The sequence below is a fragment of the Salvelinus fontinalis genome, chromosome 4 (assembly GCF_029448725.1).
Source record: "Salvelinus fontinalis isolate EN_2023a chromosome 4, ASM2944872v1, whole genome shotgun sequence".
Taxonomy (NCBI): Eukaryota; Metazoa; Chordata; class Actinopteri; order Salmoniformes; family Salmonidae; genus Salvelinus; species Salvelinus fontinalis.
In genome coordinates this window covers 17,690,781-17,714,263 of record NC_074668.1, presented here as the reverse complement: position 1 = coordinate 17,714,263, position 23,483 = coordinate 17,690,781, and the positions used below count along the sequence as shown (strand labels likewise).

The following is a 23,483-nucleotide window of genomic DNA, read 5'->3' as shown; positions in this document are numbered from 1 at the left end:
ACCACATGACCTTCTCCCATTCCTCCTCTGGATCATCCAGATGGTCATTGGCAAACTTCAGACGGGCCTGGACATGCGCTGGCTTGAGCAGGGGACCTTGCGTGCGCTGCAGGATTTTAATCCATGACGGCGTAGTGTGTTACTAATGGTTTTCTTTGAGACTGTGGTCCCAGCTCTCTTCAGGTTATTGACCAGGTCCTGCCGTGTAGTTCTGGGCTGATCCCTCACCTTCCGCATGATCATTGATGCCCCACGAGGTGAGATCTTGCATGGAGCCCCAGACCGAGGGTGATTGACCCTCATCTTGAACTTCTTCCATTTTCTAATAATTGCGCCAACAGTTGTTGCCTTCTCACCAAGCTGCTTGCCTATTGTCCTGTAGCCCATCCCAGCCTTGTGCAGGTCTATAATTTTATCCCTGCTGTCCTTACACAGTTCCCTGGTCTTGGCCATTGTAGAGAGGTTGGAGTCTGTTTGATTGTGTGGACAGGTGTCTTTTATACAGGTAACGAGTTCAAACAGGTGCAGTTAATACAGGTAATGAGTGGAGAACAGGAGGGCTTCTTAAAGAAAAACTAACAGGTCTGTGAGAGCCGGAATTCTTACTGGTTGGTAGGTGATCAAATACTTATGTCATGCAATAAAATGCTAATTAATCATACAATGTGATTTTCTGGATTTTTGTTTTAGATTCCGTCTCTCACAGTTGAAGTGTACCTATGATATAAATTACAGACCTCTACATGCTTTGTAAGTAGGAAAATCGGCAGTGTATCAAATACTTGTTCTCCCCACTGTACATACAGTAAGTATTCACATCCCCGAGTCAATACTTTGTAGAAGCACCTTTGACAGCGACTACAGCTGTGAATCTTTCTGGATAACTCTAAGAGCTTTCCACACCTGGATTGTGCAACATTTACCCATTATTCTTTTCAAAATTAATCAAGCCCTGTCAAATTATTTGTTGATCATTGCTAGACAGCCATTTTCAGGTTTTGCCATATATTTTCAAGTAGATTTAAGTCAAAACTATAACTCGGCCACTTGGGAACATTCAATGTTTTCTTGGTAAGCAACTTCACTGTAGATTTGGCCTTGTGTTTTAGGATATTGACCTGCTGAAAGGGGAATTAATCTCCCAGTGTTTGGTGGAAAGCAGACTGAACCAGGTTTTCCTCTAGGGTTTTGCCTGAGCTCAGCGCCATTCCATAAAAATAAAACATTATCCTGAAAAGCTCTCCAGTCCTTAACGATTACAAGCATACCCATAACATGATGCAGCCACCACTATGCTTGAAAATATGGGGAGTCGCGTTGGCTTTGCCCCAAACATAACACTTTGTATTTAGAACATAAATTATCTTTATTTTGCCACATTTTAGAGTATTTGTATTCTGTACAGGCTTCCTCCTTTTCACTCTTGTCAATTAGGTTAGTATTGTGGAGTAACTACAATCTCAGTTTTCTATCATAGAGTTTAATGACTGTTAGTCACCGTTGGCCTCATGTTGAAATCCCTGAGTGGTTTCCTTCCTCTCCGGCAACTGAGTTAGGAAGGATGCCTGTGTCTTTAATGATTGGGTGTATTGATACACCATCCCAAGTTTAACTTCACCATAGTCAAAGGGATATTCAATATCTTATGTTTTATTTTTTTACCCATCTACCTGTAGGTTACATTTGCGAGGTCTTGGAAAACCTCCCCGCTCTTTGGTTGAATCTTTGTTTGAAATTCACTGCTCGACCTTAGATAATTGTATGTGTGGGGTACCGAGATGATGTAGTCATTCAAATATCATGTTAAAAACATTAAGTCCATGCAAATCATTATGACTTGATAAGCAGATGTTCACTCCTGAACTTATTTAGGCTTTCCATAACAAAGGGGTTGAATACTTATTGACTGAAAACATTTCAGCTTCTCATTTTTTACAGTTTTGAAAAACATAATTCCACTTTGACATTATGGGGTATTGTGTGTACTAGGCCAGTGACCAAAAAAATCTAAATGTAATCCATTTTGAATTCAGGCTGTAACACAACACAAAGTCGAGGGGTGTAAATACTTCCTGAAGACACTGTATACAACTAACTGCCAAAATAAAGGAAACACTTTATACGATACAACGTATATTGAAAGCAGGTGCTTCTACACCGGTGTTGTTCCTGAGTTAATTAAGCAATTATTATGTATAAAAATGCCCAGTTGCCCGCAATTGTGTCCTATCCAGCTCCACAGTGACCTTTCAGTCAGCCAGGGATCCCTTTTGGATGATGGCTTTTATTTTGACTGACTGGATTTGGCACACAACACCAAGCTTTTCTCTCCTGTCATTGAGGGACTGACTGAAGTCCTGCAATGGGAATATATATATATATATATCCTTCTTCCCAATCCCTTTGGTCCTCTTGGCTAGGAAATAATTTCCTGGGTACCTTTGGGAACAGCAGGTTTGTGTGTGCGTGTCATCTCTAGCAGGTTAGAGTATCAAAGCTGGAATGTATGCAGTCTCAGGTGTGCCTCCAACTCACCCTGATCCACAGGATTTAACCCCCCTCCTTTCCATCCCTCCCTCTGTAGATCACTACAGACCTGCGTCAGCGCTGCACCGACAGCCACACAGGGACCTCGGCCTCTGCTCCTATGGCAGCTGGGATCATCGCGCTGGCCCTGGAGGCTAAGTAAGCTCCTTAACCTTAATGCAGGGATTCACACGATTGCACTGCAGTCGGTTTACTCAGCCAGTCAATCACATCGCTTTCCTGCATTATCACAGTCACACTGTTCTCTCTCTCTCTCCTGACTGTTTGCCTTTCTTCACTTTCTCTTTCTGTCCTCTGCTGCACCCCCCCCCCCCCTGCCTTTTTACTTACACACACACACACAAACTTCTCTTTGAGCGCTGCTGATGGTATCAGTGGTTATCTGGTGAATGAAAGAGTGGAGTCGACTTTGATAAACATACCCGAGAGGAGCTGGAGCTGGGGCTGCCAGCAGGCCTGCTCTGTCATTTGAAATCCAGCTTATCTTTCCTCCCTCCGCCTCAGATTCCGCCTGTATGTTTTTACCATAATTACACTTCAGTCAGAACACCAGAGGAGACGCTCTGCTCACTGAGGAATTCAGCTGGGTTTGATGTCGGGTCTGTTGGGACCGAACGAGCTGTTGAAACAGTTTGTGTGCGTACTCTGGCAGCGTTCAAATGATGTTAGGAGGCCTGTGCCATGGCCTAGTTAGTGCACCATGGCAATGATGATGAAACATTTATAGAACTTGAATTATGGATGGAGTTGTGGAGTTAAACTATTGATTGGTTTTGTTTGTCAATTAATCTTTTTTTATGGATAGGTATTGGAGTTGGGACTCCCCTGTTTTCCCCCTCCAGAAGACCTCTCTCTGTACTTTGTAACTGGTGTGAAATGGCTAGCTAGTTAGTGGTGCACGCTGGTAGCGTTTCAATTGGTGATGTTACTCGCTCTGAGTAGTTGTATCCCTTGCTCTGCAAGGGCCAGGGCTTTTGTGGATCAATGGGGGATGAAGCTTCGAGGGTGACTGTTGACTATGTGTTTAGAGGGTCCCTGGTTGAAGCCCAGGTTGGGGCAAAGAGTGGGAAGGAAGCAACACTGTTACACCATTACTGGCGCCCAGGCTAACAACTTCTGGTTTTCACTTGAATTCGTAAAAAAAAAAAAAACTTTGAACAGAGTGAGAGTTGGACAGCGAGGGTAAGGGCAGACATCCAGACAGATGACTCCTGGGAAGGGAAACGCATCCACATACTGTCCCACTAGTGTTCAAGAGTTTGTTGGCATTGGGTAGCTGTGAAGGTTTTCCCCATTCCACAAAATATATATCCATGCGGAGTAGTACTTTTCTAGAATGTTCCCGGAATGCTGTGCCCAGAGGATGAAGGAGAGATGAGAGAAAAAAAAATTAAGCATCTGGTCGGCATATGAGGGGATTCCCGGGAAACTTGGTGACCCACACATTACATTTTTTTACAGTGTTTTTGCATCAAAGGACACATGGCTACCATCTTGTAATGGTTTTACGTGAGATCAGACAGGGGAGGGAGATGGATGGACATATCTGCTATATCTCGCGTTCTTTTTCTCACACACACATCCATTCACCTTTAAATGTGTGTACACACACACACTGTTAAGTCTGTGTATATTTGGTCACCAATGTGTGTCTGTGATGTTTTGTGATTTATCCCCCAGTCCTCTGTTGTCGTGGAGGGATGTTCAGCACATCATCGTCAAGACATCTCGAGCCGGCCACCTCAATGCCCCTGACTGGAAGACCAATGCCGCTGGATACAATGGTGCTTAACACTTGCCTCCTCTCCTCCCTTCACCTCAGCTACCCCCCCCCCCCCCCTCTTTCTTTCATACCCCTGACTGTCCCAGTCGCTCACCATAAAACATCCCACCGCCTGCCAACTACCTGTCAGGCATTCCATGTGGTGTACTTTGTTTCATACGTGTGTTTGTAGTGTGTGTGTATTCGAGAGAGAGAGAGAGTGTGTGTGTGTGTGTGTACACACATGCTTGAGAGAGTGTGTGCTTGAGGTTTGTGTGTGTTTGTAGTATGTGAATTGAGGGTCAGCCAGGCTGCAGTCCCAGTCTGTCTGGAGTTTTTCCAAGCGGCTGTTTCAAAGAGCAATGGGAAATTGAGAGTGAGAGAGAGAAGTGGGGGGGGGCATGTCACCCAGAAGGAAATGGAGAGGAGGTTGAGAGAAAGGGTGACAGCGTAATGAAAGAGCGGGTGAGGAAACAATATTTGATTGGCTGTGTTGATTGGGTTGACATTGATATGTAACTGTGATACTATTTTAATTGGTTGTTCAATGACATCAATAACTATAGACTCAGAGCCATGTACAGGGACCATAGAACCCATTCCCCTGCACAATTTTCACTTTTACATTTTTTCTTACGTTTCAAATGAGTTTAAAAAAAGTAAAAGTATCCACTCCTGTGTCAACTAGTATCCTGTACTCTTTATCCATTCCTCTGGTTGAAATTACTCAAGATCTGTCATAGGAAAGTCGGTGGATACATTTCAGGCTGTACATGTTAAAACTGTCTAGATTTTTTGGGGGTGGGATATGTTGTTTACATCTGAATTCAATAACAACCCAAGTTGTAAGGCAACACATTTGTGGTAATTGTGGTGGATCCTTCCTACAGACACTGTATAGATATGTGTATGGGTCGGTGTATGTATTGACTTGATGTTTTGAACGGTTCGGATTGCCTGATGAGTGGGCGTGTCTTGCAGTCAGCCACCTGTATGGCTTTGGTCTGATGGACGCGGAGGCTATGGTAAAGGAGGCGGAGCGATGGAAGCAGGTCCCCGCCCAGCACATCTGTGTGGAGAGTGCCGACCGCCAGATCAGGTACTACACAACCAACGCCTCCCTAGTTTTCCTGTCCTTACCCAATCAACCAACCAATCAAATTTGATCTGTTCAAAGCTATTGCCAAATACATTACAACACTATATTAAACAACAACCAAGGGTAGTGTTCATCAGGGCAAAAAGTTGTTTCACTCTGTTTTGGAGAATATTTTCCCATTTCGTGCCTACTGACTCTCTCCCGGGGGGTGTGTTTTTGTCCAGAGGTTTTCATGCACCTACATGTATGGGATTGTGCAAGCTCCTGCACTGAGGGGAGCCAGCCAAGCATTCGTTCTGGAGGGTCTAACGCGCACGCACATGCACACACACACACACACACACACGCACACACATGCACACACATCCCAGATGACTTACAGGCCCTTTCAATTTGATCTGCTTGTTTTTTTTCTTCTGCGCAGCTGGATGCTTAATGGGGCCCTTGTTGAACACATCGACGAGCCAATCACAGTTTAGTTTACTGGCTTTGAATGGAAACAATTAGCCTCATGCTAGTTCCCTAGTCGATCTCCCTATCTATCAGCTCCATGATGGCTGGACGATAGGAATCTTATGGGAAGCATATCATGTTTGTGTGTTTTGAGGGACTGTTTGTAGTATGTGAAGTGAGGCAGCACCGGGTGTGTTTTGGCAACACTGTGTTTTTGCTCTGGAGCTGTCCTCCGGGCGTCATCTTCCAGCCGCTGGGCTCTGCACTGAGACACCCCTTGGCTGGCCTCTCCATTGCATTTGGTAACGTCTGGGCCTTCTCATCCTTGGAGTATTGGAGAGAACCATGAGATCTGTAGACTGCCAGGGAAGTCGTAGTCTGGGTTTGTCTCGTCCTCCCGTCCCCCCCCCCGTCCCAAGCACACCTAAATGCAGATCTACACCTCAAACCACACACTTGCTAGCGTGGATTCTGGCATAGTGTTTGGGAGCCAAGCTGCGATATCACTCATCCTGTCCCCTCTGCTCTCAAAAAAACACGGTTCAGATTCATCAATAATCCATGATAGCTGGGTAGCACATGGCTCGCCTACTCTGTGTCTGTGGGTTTTAATTCCTCTCACACGTCAGATTTAGATTGTGATTGGGTGACTGCTCTGACACTGACACCTGATTGGTTGCTTCCCTCTGCCTGCAGGACGATCCGCCCGGAGCATGTGGTGCGCTCTGTGTACAAGGCCACCGGCTGCATTGACAACTCCAACCACCATGTCATCTACCTGGAGCATGTGGTCGTACGCATCACCATCACACACCCGCGCCGCGGTGACCTGTCAATCAACCTCACGTCCCCCTCGGGAACCAAGTCCCAGCTGCTTGGCAACAGGTGAACTTCCCCTTCAATTCTACTGTACTACTCTCGCTCTTACACTACGCACCAGGGTTTCTTCACTCCTGGCAGGAAGGCTTGTGTTCCATCCCAGCATTAACACACTTGTTTTGACGAATCATTAAGCCGTTAAATAGTTTAACCAGATGTGTTGGTACTGGACCGGAATAAGAAGAACCTGCACATCCCTGTGGCTCCCCAGGACCAGGATTGAAGAGCACTGGTCAACATGTTTCTACTACTGAGTCTCTCCAGTTTGTGGTCTGAATGTGGTTGAACCGTGTGGTTTCTCCCTTGTAGGAAATAGAAGTGTGGTTGACTTGTGGTCTCCTCTAGGTTGTTTGACCACTCCATGGAGGGCTTTAAGAACTGGGAGTTCATGACCACACACTGCTGGGGGGAGAAAGCGGCCGGGGACTGGATCCTGGAGATCCATGACTCTCCCTCGCAGCTCCGCAGTCAGAAAGTCCCAGGTACAGTAGACTCGAGAAGCCCTGTCTAAAGAAGCGACTGCACCAGTGGAAAATATGCTGAAAAAAGTGACCTATCCCCTTAAGGATACTCAACAACCAAAGTTATATTGTGTAGCAGTAAACCAATGATGTGTCCTTTACCAATGATGTGTAATTTTTCACCTTTTCTCTTGTCTGTCTTTGCTGATGCTATGCTGGGCGGCATAACCCAGGTAAGCTGAAGGAGTGGTCCCTGGTGCTATATGGCAGCTCCGTGCACCCGTACTCCTCCCTGCGCAGTGACAAGCCCCGTTCGGCCGAGCCCCCTGCAGACGAAGAATTCACTGAGGAGTACAGTGGTGAGTGGGGAATATGACGGAGGGACTAAAGAAAGAGGTGGAGGACAGAATACAGGAGTTCTCTCTCCCTACCACTTTCTGTTCCTTACCTATCTCTGTTTGCTACCTTGTTACATTGCATTTGGAAAGTATTCAGACGCCTTGACTTTATCCACATTTTGTTAATTTACAGCCTTGTTCTAAAATTGATTAAAGTTTTTTTTTCCTCATCAATCTACACACAATACCCCATAATGACAAGCAAAAACATGTTTTTAGGAATGTTTATAAAAAATGTAAACTATCACATTTACATAAGTATTAACCTGTCTAGGATCAGCGTGGCGCTAGCGGCACCCCCCCCCCCCCCCCCCCCACTGAAAAACCAGTGCCGCGAAATTCAAAAAAAATATTTTTTTAAAATATTTAACTTTCACACATTAAAGTCCAATACAGCTAATGAAAGACACAGATCTTATGAATCCAGTCAACATTTCCGATTTTTAAAATGTTTTACAGGGAAGACACAATATGTAAAGATGTACATCTATTACCTAAAAACACATTAGCATAATCCACCATCTTTTATTTGTCCACCAACACCAGTAGCCATCACCAATTCGGCTAAACTAAGATATTTATAGCCCCTAACCAACAAAAAAACTCATTAGATGACAGTCTGATAACATATTTATGGTATGGGATAGGTTTTGTTAGAAAAAAGTGCATATTTCAGGTATATGGCATAGTTTACAATTGCACCCACCATCACAAATGGACTAGAATAATTACAATGAGCAACGTGTTTACCTAACTACTAATCATCAAACATTTCGTAAAAATACACAGCATACACGAATCGAAAGACACAGATCCTGTGAATACAGACAATATTTCAGATTTTCTAAGTGTCTTACAGCGAAAACACAATAAATCGTTATATTAGCTTAGCACATAGCAATTAGCAGCCCAGCATTGATTCTAGCCAAAGTGAGCGATAAAAGTCAACATCGCCAAAAGATATTAATTTTTTCACTAACCTTCTCAGAATTCTTCCGATGACACTCCTGTAACATCACATTACAACATGCATATACAGTTTGATCGAAAATGTTTATATTTAGCCACCAAAATCATGGTTAGACAATGTGAAATGTAACTCAGCTGGTCAGAATTTGTCCTTGCGCCACTTAGACAGTGATCTACTCTTATACATAAATACTCATAAACGTGACTAAAAAATATAGGGTGGACAGGGATTGATAGACAATTTAATTCTTAATACAATTGCGTTATTACATTTTTTAATTTATCCTTACTTTTCAATACAGTTTGCGCCAAGCGAAGCTACGTCAAAAAACATGGCGTCCTAAGCCACTAAAATGTTTCGACAGAAACACGATTTATCATAATAAAAATGTCCTACCTTGAGCTGTTCTTCCATCAGTATCTTGGGCAAAGGATCCTTTCTTGGGAGAAATCGTCTTTTGGTGGAAAGCTGTCCTCTTGCCATGTGGAAATGTCAACTACGTTCGGGATGAAATGAAAAGCGTGCCCAACTTTTCACATCGTTGCAAAAATAAATGTCCCATAATCGCACTAAACGGATATAAATTGCTATAAAACGCTTTAAATTAAGTACTTTGTGATGTTTGTAACTCCAATTAAGAGTGAAAAGATGACCGGAGAAATATAACAGGCTAAACTAACGCTTGGAACAGGAGAGGGTCGGTGTCTTCCACGCGCGTTACGCAGCTCCCAAAGAATGACTAGCTTCAGAGTTTTTTCATTTGTAGGGCCTGTGAACGCGCAATCGAGCCCGTTGGAATCGTCATCACGTAAAGGTAAAGGCATCCAGGGGAAGACGTAAGAAGTGTCCGTATAGTCATAGCAACGACAGTGCCCTTTTAACTGACTTCAGAAAAGTGGCCAACATTTCTCAAATCTGACTCCATGTCAGGGAAATTGCTGTAGAATGGGCTCTGTTCCACTTAGAGACAAAATTTCAACTCCTATAGAAACTATAGACTGTTTTCCATCCAATAATAATAATAATATGCATATTGTACGATCAAGGATTTTGTGGGAAGCCGTTTAAAAAATTAGCCACATTAGCATAAATAGTCTAAACAGCGCCCCCATCCCCAACAGGTTAATACCCTTTACTCAGTACTTTGTTGAAGCACCTTTGGCAGCAATTACAGACTCAAGTTGTCTTGGGTATGGTGCTACAATCTTGGCACACCTGTATTTGGGGAGTTCCTCCCATTTTTCTCTGCAGATCCTCTCAAGCTCTGTCATGTTGAATGGGGAGCGTCGCTGCACAGCTATTTTCAGGTCTTTCCAGAGATGTTCGATCGGGTTCAAGTCCGGGCTCTGGCTGGGACACTCGAACATTCAGAGACTTGTCCCGATGCCACTCCTGCGTTGTCTTGGCTGTGTGCTTAGGGTCATTGTCCTGTTGGAAGGTGAACCTTCGCCCCAGTCTGAAGTCCTGAGCGCTCTGAAGCAGGTTTTCATCAAGGATCGCTCTGTACTTTGTTCTGTTCATCTTTGCCTCAATCCTGACTAGTCTCCCAGTCCCTGCTGCTGAAAAACTTTAGGTGCCTTTTGGCAAACTCCAAGCGGGCTGTCATGTGCCTTTTACTGAGGAGTGGCTTTGGTCTGGCCACTCGACCATAAAGGCCTGATTGGTGGAGTGCTGCAGTGATGGTTGTCCTTCTGGAAGGTTATCCCATCTCCACTGAGGAGCTCTGTCAGAGTGACCATCGGGTTCTTGGTCACCTCCCTGACCAAGGCCCTTCTCCCCCGATTGCTCAGTTTGGCCGGGCGGCCAGCTCTAGGAAGAGTCTGTATTCTAGTCAATGCCATCCTATTAAACTATTGCTGTACTGTGTATGTACTATTCTATCCTATGTATTCTACAGATATACAAAATATTCTATCCACATACTTTCCAAAATGTCTATACATCCCATCACATAGATACAGTTGAAGTCAGAAGTTTACATACACCTTAGCCAAATATATTTAAACCGTTTTTCACAATTCCTGACATTTAATCCTAGTAAAAATTCCCTGTTTTAGGTCAGTTAGGATCACCACTTTATTTTAAGACTGTGAAATGTCAGAATAATAGAGAGAATTATGCATTTCAGCTTTTATTTATTTCATCACATTCCCAGACGGTCAGAAGTTTACATGCACTCAATTAGTGTTTGGTAGCATTGCCTCTAAATTGTTTAACGTGGGTCAAACGTTTCGGGTAGCCTTCCACAAGCTTCCCACAATAAGTTGGGTGAATTTTGGCCCATTCCTCCTGACAGAGCTGGTGTAACTGAGTCAGGTTTGTAGGCCTCCTTGCTTGCACATGCTTTTTCAGTTCTGCCCACAAATTTTCTATGGGATTTGTTGTCAGGGCTTTGTGATGGCCACTCCAATACCTTGACTTTGTTGTCATTAAGCCATTTTGCCACAACTTTGGAAGTATGCTTGGGGTCATTGTCCATTTGGAAGACCCATTTACGACCAAGCTTTAACTTCCTGACTGATGTCTTGAGATGTTGCTTCAATATATCCACATAATTTTCCTCCCTCATGATGCCATCTATTTTGTGAAGTGCACCAGTCCCTCCTGCAGCAAAGCATCCCCACAACATGATGCTGCCACCCCCGTGCTTCACGGTTGGGATGGTGTTCTTCGGCTTGCAAGCCTCCCCCTTCTTCCTCCAAACATAACGATGGTCATTATGGCCATACAGTTCTATTTTTGTTTCATCAGACCAGAGGACATTTCTCCAAAAAGTACGATCTTTGTCCCCATGTGCAGTTGCAAACCATAGTCTGGCTTTTTTATGGCGGTTTTGGAGCAGTGGCTTCTTTCTTGCTGAGCGGCCTTTCAGGTTATGTCGCTACAGAACTCGTTTTACTGTGGATATATATATTTTTGTACCCGTTTCCTCCAGCGTCTTCACATGGTTCTTTGTTGTTGTTCTGGGATTGATTTGCACTTTTCGCATCAAAGTACGTTCATCTCTAGGAGACCGAATGCGTGTCCTTCCTGAGCGCTATGACGACAGTGTGGTCCTATGGTGTTTATACTTGCATACTATTGTTTGTACAGATGAACATGGTACCTTCAGGCATTTGGAAATTGCTCCCAAGGATGAACCAGGCTTGTAGAGGTCTACAATTTCTTTTCTGAGGTCTTGGCTGATTTCTTTTGAATTTCCCATGATGTCAAGCAAATAGGGACTAAGTTTGAAGGTAGGTCTTGAAATGCATCTAGAGGTACACCTCCAATTGACTCAAATCATGTCAATTAGCCTATCAGTAGCTTCTAAAGCCATGATGACATTTTCTGGAATTTTCCAAGCTGATAAAAGGCACAGTCAACTTAGTGTATATAAACTTCTGACCTATGGGATTTGTTATACAGTGAAATAATCTGTTTGTAAACAATTGTTGGAAAAATTACTTGTCATGCACAAAGAAGATGACCTAACTGGCTTGCCAAAACTATAGTTTGTTGACAAGACATTTGTGTAGTGGTTGAAAACACTTAGGTTGGAGTCATTAAAACTCGTATGTAAACTTCCAACTTCAACTGTAGACCGATATCTCAAACTTCTTCCATTTAAGAATGATGGATGCCAATGTTCTTGGGGACCTTCAATGCTGCATATTATTTTATTTTTTTACCCTTCCCCAGATCAGTTTCCTTACACAATTGCGTAACCTATAGAGGTGTTGCGCAATATGAGCTCATGGGTTCTCATGATGTGTTTGATTAGATTTTCGAATTACATTTGCATTGATGTCAGAGTGATTAGAGGGACAATAGAGTCTGGAGTACCAGGCAGTTAGCAAGTTTGGTAGGCTACTAACGACCATTAGCAGCATCAGAGCTTGGAGAAGCCTAATTGCCGTGACTAAATGTTTGTAACAGGGACTGAATACTTTCCGAGTGCACTGTTCCTCCTATGGTTCCTATCTCGCACTACCTTGAACCACTTTCCTTTTATAGCTCTAGCTCTCTCCGTAACTTCTTTATCAGCAAAGTCCGTGCTAGTAGGAAAAGAGAAGTATACATTTTTTCTCTTTCTTTTCTCCCCCTTTCTCTACCTCTGTGGGTTTCTCCTGCAGGGTTACAGTGAGCAGGCAGCTGATAGTCATTAGCCAGTGTGATCAGCCACAGCCATGATAGCAGAACATAAACACCCCCAACATTTTTATGCTCATTAGACACAACACACTCCTGCCTTCTGCACAACAGGAACACCTTTCACACTCACTCACTCACTCACTCACTCAAACAGACCTAGCAATGGGAGAATATTACACAAGACACTGAAGACTTTCTACTTCTCTAACGGTAATGTGATTCGCTGTAGTACACATCAGACACTGCACCCTAACATCACACTACATGGTTGTTTCTTCAAAACTTAGAATTATTGGTTGGCATGCCAGTCACCTCCCTTTAGTCGCACCCAGTTTTGTCTCATTCATAAAGTCAACTAACCTCCTCACTTCCTGTAGCATGGTGTATTACAGTACCCATAATGCTCTGTATAACACATCCTCTTCACCAGGGCTCTGTAACAGTGAGTGCAACGAGAATGGCTGTGAAGGCCCCGGACCTCACCAGTGCATCAACTGCCTCCACTACTTCCTCAAGTTCAAGAACAACACCAGGTTAGAATGTCAGTGTTCTGGCTGTCAAGTCATAGGCTGTGTTTACACAGGCAGCCCAATTCTGATCTTTTCCACAGTTATTGGCAGAAGATCTTAATGGTCAAAAGACTGCAGTGTCAGGGACATTGCACCTCTCTTGTTTCACTCGTTTGCTTTGATTGAAGTCGGTGGTGACCCGACTATTGCCACACGGTGAGAACCATTCTTACAAGGCCATGATCCGTAGAGTAAGGCGTACCATAAACAAATCGTTTCCAAAACGAATGTGTGTGTGAGAGGGGGAGGTTGACCTGTGTGAATGTGTGCAGTGGAGATCTTAGTCCACTGTAATTGCCTATGTCTGGAGCACATTACACAGTACACTAATAAACAAGAGGGGTGTGCAGGTGCCTCTGTCTTGTAAAACCTTATCATTAGCCATCTTAAGAATACAATGTTTTTCCACTACTTCCAACCCCTGAGTGCTTAATGTAGCTGGAGTGGGGTTTGGAAGGGGGAGGGGGGTACTGATGCTAATGCTCATAATTACATCACTATGTTTCTCTTTGATGACCTCGCCTAACAGGTGGGGATGTGAGTGTGGTTGGCGGGGGAGGGGGCTCTGACGTGGGAGAAGTTCTGGAGCACACGGTTTTACATTTATTTAAAAACAGGCGGTTTATGAAGTTATCTAACAGATGTGCTTTAAAGGAAGGCACCTGTTCACCGTACAGAAACGCACATACAGAAACGCACAAACATTCCCACGCTTATGCAGTCACAAATCTGATACGCACGGAAACATATGCTGTGTATAATTTCGGACCATGAACTTTGTTCGCTCCCATGGGGGGAAGAGGGATTGTTATTCTAGAATCTAGTGGATTTTGGTTTATCACCTTGTTCAAACAGAGTCAGCGGTCAGAGTGCAAAAATCTAGCCTAGCATTCCGTTTCTTTCCTTTAGCCTGTTCCTGTATGCCGATAACATATTTCTCCTCTCTCTGTCCCATCCTTCTCCCTCTTTCTCCACTCCGCTGCAGGACGTGCGTGTCGGAGTGCCCATCCGGGTTTTTCCGCGACGACAGGAAGCGCTGTAAGAAGTGTTCATCTCTGTGTGAGACGTGTGTTGGTAGCCGTAGCGACCAGTGCTCCACCTGCAGACCGGGCTTCCACCTTAACGAGGGCTCCAATAACTGTGTGGCCAGCTGTGTGGACGGCTTCTATCTGGACCACGGCAAGTCCCACACACACACAGAATATTCTAATATGGGCCTTGACGTGCCTTGAAGGCAATTGGTTGGTTGGTTGATTGATTGGCTAGAAAAACAACCAATGACCTGGTGTCCCAGGTATGAAACCTTGAGGCACAGATTTGAACCCACCCTCGCCCTTCCCCTCCACCTTCCTCAAACTCCACCTCTTCTCCCTTACCCACCGCTGACCCCGACTCCGACACCAACCCCCCTAACACTTCCAATGCCTCTTTGGCCCCTATGTGACTAGACGTCTTCTTTCATGTTACAGATTCCAACATGTGCAGGAGATGCAACGAGAACTGCAAGAAGTGCACCACGTCTAATATCTGCACCGAATGCAAACCAGGGATGAGGTAAGCCAAACACACTCCCTCTGAACCCTTCACCTCTAGCCCCCCTACACACAAACACACTCCCTCTGAACCCTTCACCTCTAGCCCCCCTACACACAAACACACTCCCTCTGAACCCGTCACCTATCGCCCCCCTACACACAAACACACTGCCTCTGAACCCGTCACCTATCGCCCCCCTACACACAAACACACTCCCTCTGAACCCGTCACCTATCGCCCCCCTACACACAAACACACTGCCTCTGAACCCGTCACCTATCGCCCCCCTACACACAAACACACTGCCTCTGAACCCGTCACCTATCGCCCCCCTACACACAAACACACTGCCTCTGAACCCGTCACCTATCGCCCCCCTACACACAAACACACTGCCTCTGAACCCGTCACCTATCGCCCCCCTACACACAAACCCACTCCCTCTGAACCCGTCACCTATCGCCCCCCTACACACAAACACACTCCCTCTGAACCCGTCACCTATCGCCCCCCTACACACAAACACACTGCCTCTGAACCCGTCACCTATCGCCCCCCTACACACAAACACACTGCCTCTGAACCCGTCACCTATCGCCCCCCTACACACAAACACACTGCCTCTGAACCCGTCACCTATCGCCCCCCTACACACAAACACACTGCCTCTGAACCCGTCACCTATCGCCCCCCTACACACAAACACACTCCCTCTGAACCCGTCACCTATCGCCCCCCTACACACAAACACACTGCCTCTGAACCCGTCACCTCTAGCCCCCCTACACACAAACACACTCCCTCAGAACCCGTCACCTATCGCCCCCCTACACACAAACACACTGCCTCTGAACCCGTCACCTATCGCCCCCCTACACACAAACACACTGCCTCTGAACCCGTCACCTATCGCCCCCCTACACACAAACACACTGCCTCTGAACCCGTCACCTATCGCCCCCCTACACACAAACACACTGCCTCTGAACCCGCCACCTATCGCCCCCCTACACACAAACACACTGCCTCTGAACCCGTCACCTCTATCCCCCCTACACACAAACACACTCCCTCTGAACCCGTCACCTATCGCCCCCCTACACACAAACACACTCCCTCTGAACCCGTCACCTCTATCCCCCCTACACACAAACACACTGCCTCTGAACCCGTCACCTATCGCCCCCCTACACACAAACACACTCCCTCTGAACCCGTCACCTATCGCCCCCCTACACACAAACACACTCCCTCTGAACCCGTCACCTCTAGCCCCCCTACACACAAACACACTGCCTCTGAACCCGTCACCTATCGCCCCCCTACACACAAACACACTCCCTCTGAACCCGTCACCTATCGCCCCCCCTACACACAAACACACTCCCTCTGAACCCGTCACCTCTAGCCCCCCTACACACAAACACACTGCCTCTGAACCCGTCACCTATCGCCCCCCTACACACAAACACACTCCCTCTGAACCCGTCACCTATCGCCCCCCTACACACAAACACACTGCCTCTGAACCCGTCACCTCTAGCCCCCCTACACACAAACACACTCCCTCTGAACCCGTCACCTATCGCCCCCCTACACACAAACACACTCCCTCTGAACCCGTCACCTATCGCCCCCCTACACACAAACACACTGCTGGTCTGTAGTTTTTGATTATCACCGCCACAACACTTGCCCTCAGACAGAGGGGCAATTCCAAAGCGCTTCAGTTAATATGAGAACCAAACACTTTGAAGTGTTTTCAAAACATTGGTCTTGAATCCAGGCTGACTTACTCCTGCTAGTTTTCAGTGCTGTCTGAGACAGCGGTGGTAACACGTGCAGTAATCCTTCCGAACGCCTGCGAGACCACAGACAGTCGCTCTTGTTCACCCTTCACAGGAGAGGGAGGACAAAACCCAACTCCTTTATGGAAAACAGAGATAATATAACCCAGGCCAGTTGTTTTTCAGCTCTGCTCACCACAGAAACCTGTCTTCGCAGGAACTTCTCAGATCCTAAAATTGAGATCCAAACCTAAGTGCCACAACTAAGTGCCACCTAAGATCCAAACCTACGATCCCGCAGGTGAAGAAGCCGGATGTGGCGGATACTGCTACATTTTCTAAAATAACGTTGGACGCGGCTTATGGTAGAGAAATGAACATTCAATTATCTTGGAAAGACTCTGGTGGACATTCCTGCAGTCATCATGCCAATTGCACATTCAACTTGAGACATCTGTGGCTTTGTGTTGTGACACAACTGCACATTTTGTGGCCTTTTATTGTCCCGGCACAAGGTGCACCTGTGTGATATGTCACACCTGTCAGGTAGATGGATTATCTTGACAAAGGACACAATTCTCACTAACAGGAATGTAAAACAAATTTGTGCACATAATTTGAGAGAAGCTTTGTGTGTGTGTGGAACATTTCTTGGATCTTTTATTTCAGCTCATGAAACATGGGACCAGCACTTTACATGTTGCGTTTATATTTTTGTTCAGTGTATTTTGCTTGAGCACGCATAGAAGTACCTGGCCTGTGCACAGATGTAGGCCTATTAAAGTTCCCATTTGTGGATGTCTGATATAATTTCTGATTGTATTAACTCACCACCACTTATGAGCTGCGGGGCACCACACACAGAGTATTTTACATCCAATGCGAGTATTTCTTATTGCATTTGAAAAAAAAATCCAACACTCTCCTTCTCAATACAGTTAAGTAACCTCCTTGCCTCGGTGTGACATAGCAACATGTTGCTGATCCCATATCACCAGTGGAAACGTCATAAAATAGGCTGTCTGTTCCGAGCTCATTGGCACGGGAAACCACGAGGGCCCAATTGAAACAATGTTGCAAGTTCGCTATAGCAAGAGATGAAGCCAGCGAAGGTGAGAGGCAGACAGGTGGAGGAGAGATTAATGCTTTAGACTGAACAAACTGCCATGCGTAGCATGTCATTTATAGGGGTGATTTTTTTTTTTGTATTTTCATCAGGATATTTTCTTCTAATATAATTTTGGATATGGTCGGTATTTCAGATATTTTCACCGATTCGAGGTCAGTGTCCACCGAGCGTGAGCCGACCTGGGATCCAAGGGTCAATTATAGAATTTTGGATCCGACCTGTTCGGATACCGGGTTGGATCTCTGGTAATCGGGTTAGGATATATCCGTGAAGACCTCCTAGTTTAGAACCTTTAGTGCTGTTCTTAAACATATATATTTTTTCACACCTCTCCTCTGGGATCCCCAGCTGTTCCAAGTATTTGAACTATTCCTCAGCTAGCACACCTGATTCGACTTGTTCACTAATCATCAAGCTCTTGAATAGGTGAATCAAGGTGAGCTAGTTCAGGGTTACAAAAAAAATGGGAAATGTCTTGGGACATCCGAGGAGAGGTTTGAAAGCCACTGGACTAATGTATAGTTTATGATTTTAATTTGATGTATGAGACAAATGTATGAAAAAAGGGACCGGTTGCTAGTGAAGTGTGTTGTGTACTAATGCTTTGTAATTCAGTGTATTGCTCTCTCCAGTCTTCAGGGGAATAAATGTCAGATGACCTGTGACTCCGGGACCTACTATAATGGCCACAGGAGAACCTGTGAACTGTGCCATCGAGCGTGTGCCACCTGTGCAGGTAAAGCTCCCTTCATAAAGTGAAGATGGTCCCTCCCAGTCAGTTGGCCAAAGTAAAAATCGATATTTTGCCCAAAGTGAAGTTTTTGCACTGCTCACAGTCTCCCCCTGTCTGCAGGCACAGGGATGGAGGCGTGTAACAAGTGTGCAGAGGGCTACTTCTTGGAGGAGTGGCGCTGTGTGTCCACCTGCAGTGTGGGATACTACATGTCTGAGCAGACCTCTGACAACGGAGACATCAACAAGTCCTGCAGGAAGTGAGTCTGCTGGACGCGTACAAACTCCACACCTTACACTTCCTCCTCTCTTCTACACCTCCTCCCTACAACCTGGCATGTTTATCCTGTCAAACTGCCTCAAAGCGGGCTATAATCTTCAAAAGGGTTCCAACATCTGTCATATACCTATGGTCCCTTAAACCTGCCTTTTCCTCCTGTTTAATCTAACGCTACTCGCTATGTGGTCTGGAGGATATCTGCACGTTAGCCCTCCTGTCTGTTGTACCAAAATCATAAAGCTGGAAAAAGGGACCAACACGCTTTGTGGAAAGTGCTCCCTCTATCCAACTATGACCTAAACTATAGCTTTAACCCCCCCCCCCCCCCCCCCCCCCCTCCCCCAACCCCAGGTGTGACCACAGCTGCTATGCCTGCACAGGGCCTGGTGAGACGAACTGCAGCACCTGTGTGAATGGCTATAACCTGGAGGCAGGAGTGTGTGTGGTCAGCACCATCTGCAAAGATGGTGAGTACTAGAAACCCTATTATATTTATATGTATTATAGACTCTTTAAGGACCTCATTCTAGAAGTGTCTGCTCAGTCACTGCACAGGTAACAGCGGTTTTAAACTTTCTCAGTGCTCTCTTTCTCTTTTTGTCACGATCTTTGCTCATGTATTCACCCCTAACTAATCTATACCAATCTCCCTTTACATCTTGTCTAAATTGCGCATGTTTAAAATTAGGCAACTTTTTGTCTGATTCTGCAATGCCTTCCCCATATCTCACACTAGATGGAAGGTTGGTCTTGTGGCCTCATACTGTAACCTAGGATAGAAAATATCCATGCTCTTGTTGGTATTCCATTGATATGGCTAAACTTTTCAGCCCTATCCTATAGGGCCCATTTGTCTGTGAGATATGATGAAGGTTTTCGATGATCTGATTTGTCTTCAGATTGTCATCCCCAGTCTGTCCATGACCCACTGAGACCAATGGTGTTTTATTGAATACAAAACAAATTAATTACTTTTGCTTGTAGAAAACGGACTCTTAGTTTTAGAGTGCACTGCAAGTAAAAAAAAAAAAACATTTCAAATTGAGGTTATGACAGACTGGCGATCCACTTTTTCTGTGCAAAGTCATCGCTGATGAAAAATGACTTCATGTTTTGACTTTTGAAATTGACCCTCTTTGAAATTGATTGACGTTTTTTCTCTTCTTCCCCAAATTTCTGTTTTACTTTCCAACATGGATCCAATCATTCCTGCTGGACTACAATCTTTCCCCTCCGATGAACATCACACCTCTGATGGATCAAAACCAAACTCTTTCTGTCACCTGACCCCTCATGACCAATCACTTGGCTCTGTCTGTCTGCCTGTCCTGACCAATCCCATGGCTATGCCTGTTGTCTCCCCCCCCACTCATCTCTTCTTCCTGGTATGTGGAAAGCAAATGAAGAATCTTGGGCGGAAGGCAGTTTCTGTGTGCTTGTAAAAAAGAACAATTTGTGCCAGAGAAAAGTGCTGCAGCAACTGTGCTGCAGAACATGCTCGCTAAAAGGGTGACGGGAGGTCCCGCAGGGAGCCGGGGGGGGCACCCCTCTACCCAAGCCCACTCACTCAGTCACATAATTTATAAGAAAATCTGTGCCTCTTAAGGGACTGCGTCAGAGGTGTGAGGACAGAACTACAACAAACCTACCTTTTTTCTGTACTGGGACATGTGGTCAGGGGAACAGTAGCAACTGGGACTTACTAAAATAACAAAAACAAATAATGTGTCGGTATTTTGTGACCAAAGCATCGATGCCAAAATAATTGTACCATTTTCCAGTATAGGATGTGTAGCTTGCAGGAGGGACCTGCCAATCTGTGTTTACTTCAGTTTTTTGCTCCTCAAGAGTAACGATGCGAAGGTGAAAGCTGATGAACGTACCAACCCCCGGCTGTGTGTTTGTAAATAAACGTTAAAGCTCACTCAATAATGTGAAAACTGTCTGGGTTGCGTTTGCTATCTGCCAAGTGAGGATGCACGCATGCACACACACACACACAGCAGGATTGTGCAAACACTTGAATTGATAGGTGGGAAAATCATGTCCCCATTCTAAATGCCGCAGGGAATCCATTGTGTACCACAGGGAATCCTGACTGCTAAACTGTCATCTATTTTTCAGGTTTTGTGTGCGAGAGAAAGTATTACAGGTGCCCTTGACTCACTCATCATTCCACAGGCACTAAGATCAGATCTGTTTTATCAAAGACCACATTAGATAAATCAGGGTCGTATTTATTAGGCACAAAACAAACAGGGATGACGACCTCGTCTCGCCCAATAAGAAACACTTATTTTCATTACAAAATGCTTTAAGTTTTCGTTGCGTGCCCTAATGAACAAGACTCATCATACTGCTACAGGAGACCATGGGGCCATCGCACTGACAAACAGCAGCACGAGCAGGACTTTATTCCACAACATTGCACGGTTATGTCATTGCATTCGAGCAGAGGTGGTACTGTATCTTCTTGATCATCAAACAATTTTGATATGGTCAATGTTTTTGGTGAACTTCTTTTAAATGTTATTCTATCCTTGCTAGCTGCCACACATTCAAGACATGTCCATGACACTATAGCAAAGGGCGTGCATTTCATTAAGATTGTGTTCATTTGGCTCCTCAATGGAAGAGAAGACTGTTACTTATTAATGTATTAAAACATCAGAGAGACTGAGAATCCAAGACAATGGTTGGTGCTGCAAAATTGGACCACAGTCTGTCTCTCTGTAACACGCAGGCTATGGGAGTCAACTTTGTAATGGTTGAAAACCCTTTTCGTGAAACCCATTATAGAATGAGTACTGAGGTGAATACGACACTGTATTCCAATAAAGAATGTGTCAAATTTAATTCTCAATGTGGGTTTATACCTTTTGAACAATTACAGTATTACTGTAGTCGTGTTGTGCTGTTGATTGTGGTTTAATTGAAATAAAGATTGATTGATCCTTTTGGTTAACAGAAACCTATTCTTGGTCATTGTTGAAGATGACTTAGATTTGATTAGTGTCAGTAGTATGTTGATTTATATCATGCCTTGTTCAGACCCCCCCCCCCCCCCCCACACACACACATTTATATTGTAAGCCAGTGTCAATGTTATACATATCAATGTTATTACTAATTGAAATGGTTAATCTGTTCATCTTTTTGGGGGTTTTCTGCTAAGCTCTGTTGGTCATTGTGAACATGCTCAATGTCCCACACTGTTTATTTGGGTTGTGTTCATTAGGCTGAACATGGAAAATAACGGATTGAAACAGGGAGAGACTTCCTGGACTTTTTCAATAAGAAATTATAATTTTAGTTTTCCATTGCAAAAAGTTATGAAATGTTTTCTGTTGCGAGCCCTAATGAACACAACCCTGGTTACATGATAAACCTCCCAGTCTATTCCTCACCCAACATTGTTCCTGCAAGAATTTACAGAATGTATGTAATCTAATAATAGTATTTGGTCATTTAGCAGATGTTTTTATCCAAAGGGACTTACAGTTTGTAGTCTCACATGTAGTTGTCACATGTAGCATGTATGTGCACAACAGGTCTGTGGCATCTTAATTGGGGAGGATGAGCTCGTGGTAATATCTGGAGTGGAATTAGTGGAATGGTATCAAATATTAAACACATGGTTTCCATCTGTTTGATGCCATTCCATTTACTCCATTACAGCCATTATGCGCTGTCCTCCCCTCAGCAGCCTCCACTGATGTATGCACGCATACAGTCAAAGTTTGATATCAGCAAATGAAGGTTGGGAGAGAGAAGGGAGCAAATTTTCAGAATGGTACCAGATGGTATCCCCATTCACTACCACTGCTATCTCCATGAAGATTGCCAGTTTCTTCCACCACAACTACTAATCATTTTACTGTTATTATTACTACTGTTAGATTTGGTGATTGTAAGAAATGCAGTACAACTGGTCTTAATGAATGCAGCAATGTACAGTATACTTGTAGTGATTATGCATTGGGAACAAATACCATTGTAGCCCCAGTCAATATCCAGCAAGTCTGGGTCTTGTTCAGTAGGGCACACAAGCAAAACGTTGTTGCAACAGATATCATTTTGTAAATAAAAAATGTCTTTCTTATTGGACAAATGTAAGTAGTACTTGCTGGTTTTCAAGACATTTCCTCCATACTGGACTCGACCCTGTGTACAAACAGTTTGTTTTCTTTCAAAAAACTTTGAGATTTGAATGGGCCTGGTTGACATGCCAGATGGACAGGGTTGGTTCTGTTGCGCAAGGCAAGCTCAATCAAGCACTACTGTGGTATTTGAAAGAAAATGGATACTATTTGAACCCAGGGTAATGTTCTTTAGGCACCAAATGGAACAAAATGAACTGAAACGGGGAGAGAATACTTGACTACCAGAAACGCTCATTTTTGTTTTCTATTGCAAAACGTTTTGATAATGCATGCACTAATGCAGTATTTCCCAACTCCGGTCCTCGATTACCCCCCAAAATACACATTTTTATTGTAGCCCCGGACAAGCACACCTGATTCAACTTGTCAACTGATCATCAAGCCCTCAAGCTGAATCAGGTACGTATTGTCAGGGGATACAACAAAAAAATGTATACCGTTGGGAAACACTGCACTAATGAATACGAACCAGGTCTGGTATCCAGGGTCCATATCTGGCAGTGCAAAATGCTTTTCCTGCTGTCAGTTTGCCCTCAAGGTCAGCCAACTCCATCACTGCAACAACTCAGGCTCTCTCCAAGTGA

General features: G+C 44.7%; 1 protein-coding gene across 6 annotated transcripts in view; it reads left to right on the top strand.

Annotated features, from left to right (window-relative positions):
• Window positions 1-23,483, top strand: part of pcsk5b (proprotein convertase subtilisin/kexin type 5b) — a 72,007-nt gene that overhangs the window by 34,071 nt on the left and 14,453 nt on the right. For 4 of the 6 annotated variants that reach the window (XM_055919000.1, XM_055919001.1, XM_055919002.1 and 1 more), the window contains 12 exons: window positions 2,585-2,685; window positions 4,228-4,331; window positions 5,291-5,408; window positions 6,558-6,746; window positions 7,086-7,222; window positions 7,435-7,560; window positions 13,134-13,236; window positions 14,258-14,451; window positions 14,742-14,826; window positions 18,357-18,460; window positions 18,578-18,716; window positions 19,088-19,203. In XM_055919000.1, the coding sequence (XP_055774975.1) occupies window positions 2,585-2,685; window positions 4,228-4,331; window positions 5,291-5,408; window positions 6,558-6,746; window positions 7,086-7,222; window positions 7,435-7,560; window positions 13,134-13,236; window positions 14,258-14,451; window positions 14,742-14,826; window positions 18,357-18,460; window positions 18,578-18,716; window positions 19,088-19,203 (1,516 nt within the window). Of the gene's footprint in view, window positions 1-2,584; window positions 2,686-4,227; window positions 4,332-5,290; window positions 5,409-6,557; window positions 6,747-7,085; window positions 7,223-7,434; window positions 7,561-13,133; window positions 13,237-14,257; window positions 14,452-14,741; window positions 14,827-18,356; window positions 18,461-18,577; window positions 18,717-19,087; window positions 19,204-20,133; window positions 21,708-23,483 lie in introns of those variants that run through there. The other 2 variants (XM_055919005.1, XM_055919003.1) reach the window with 2 other exon arrangements.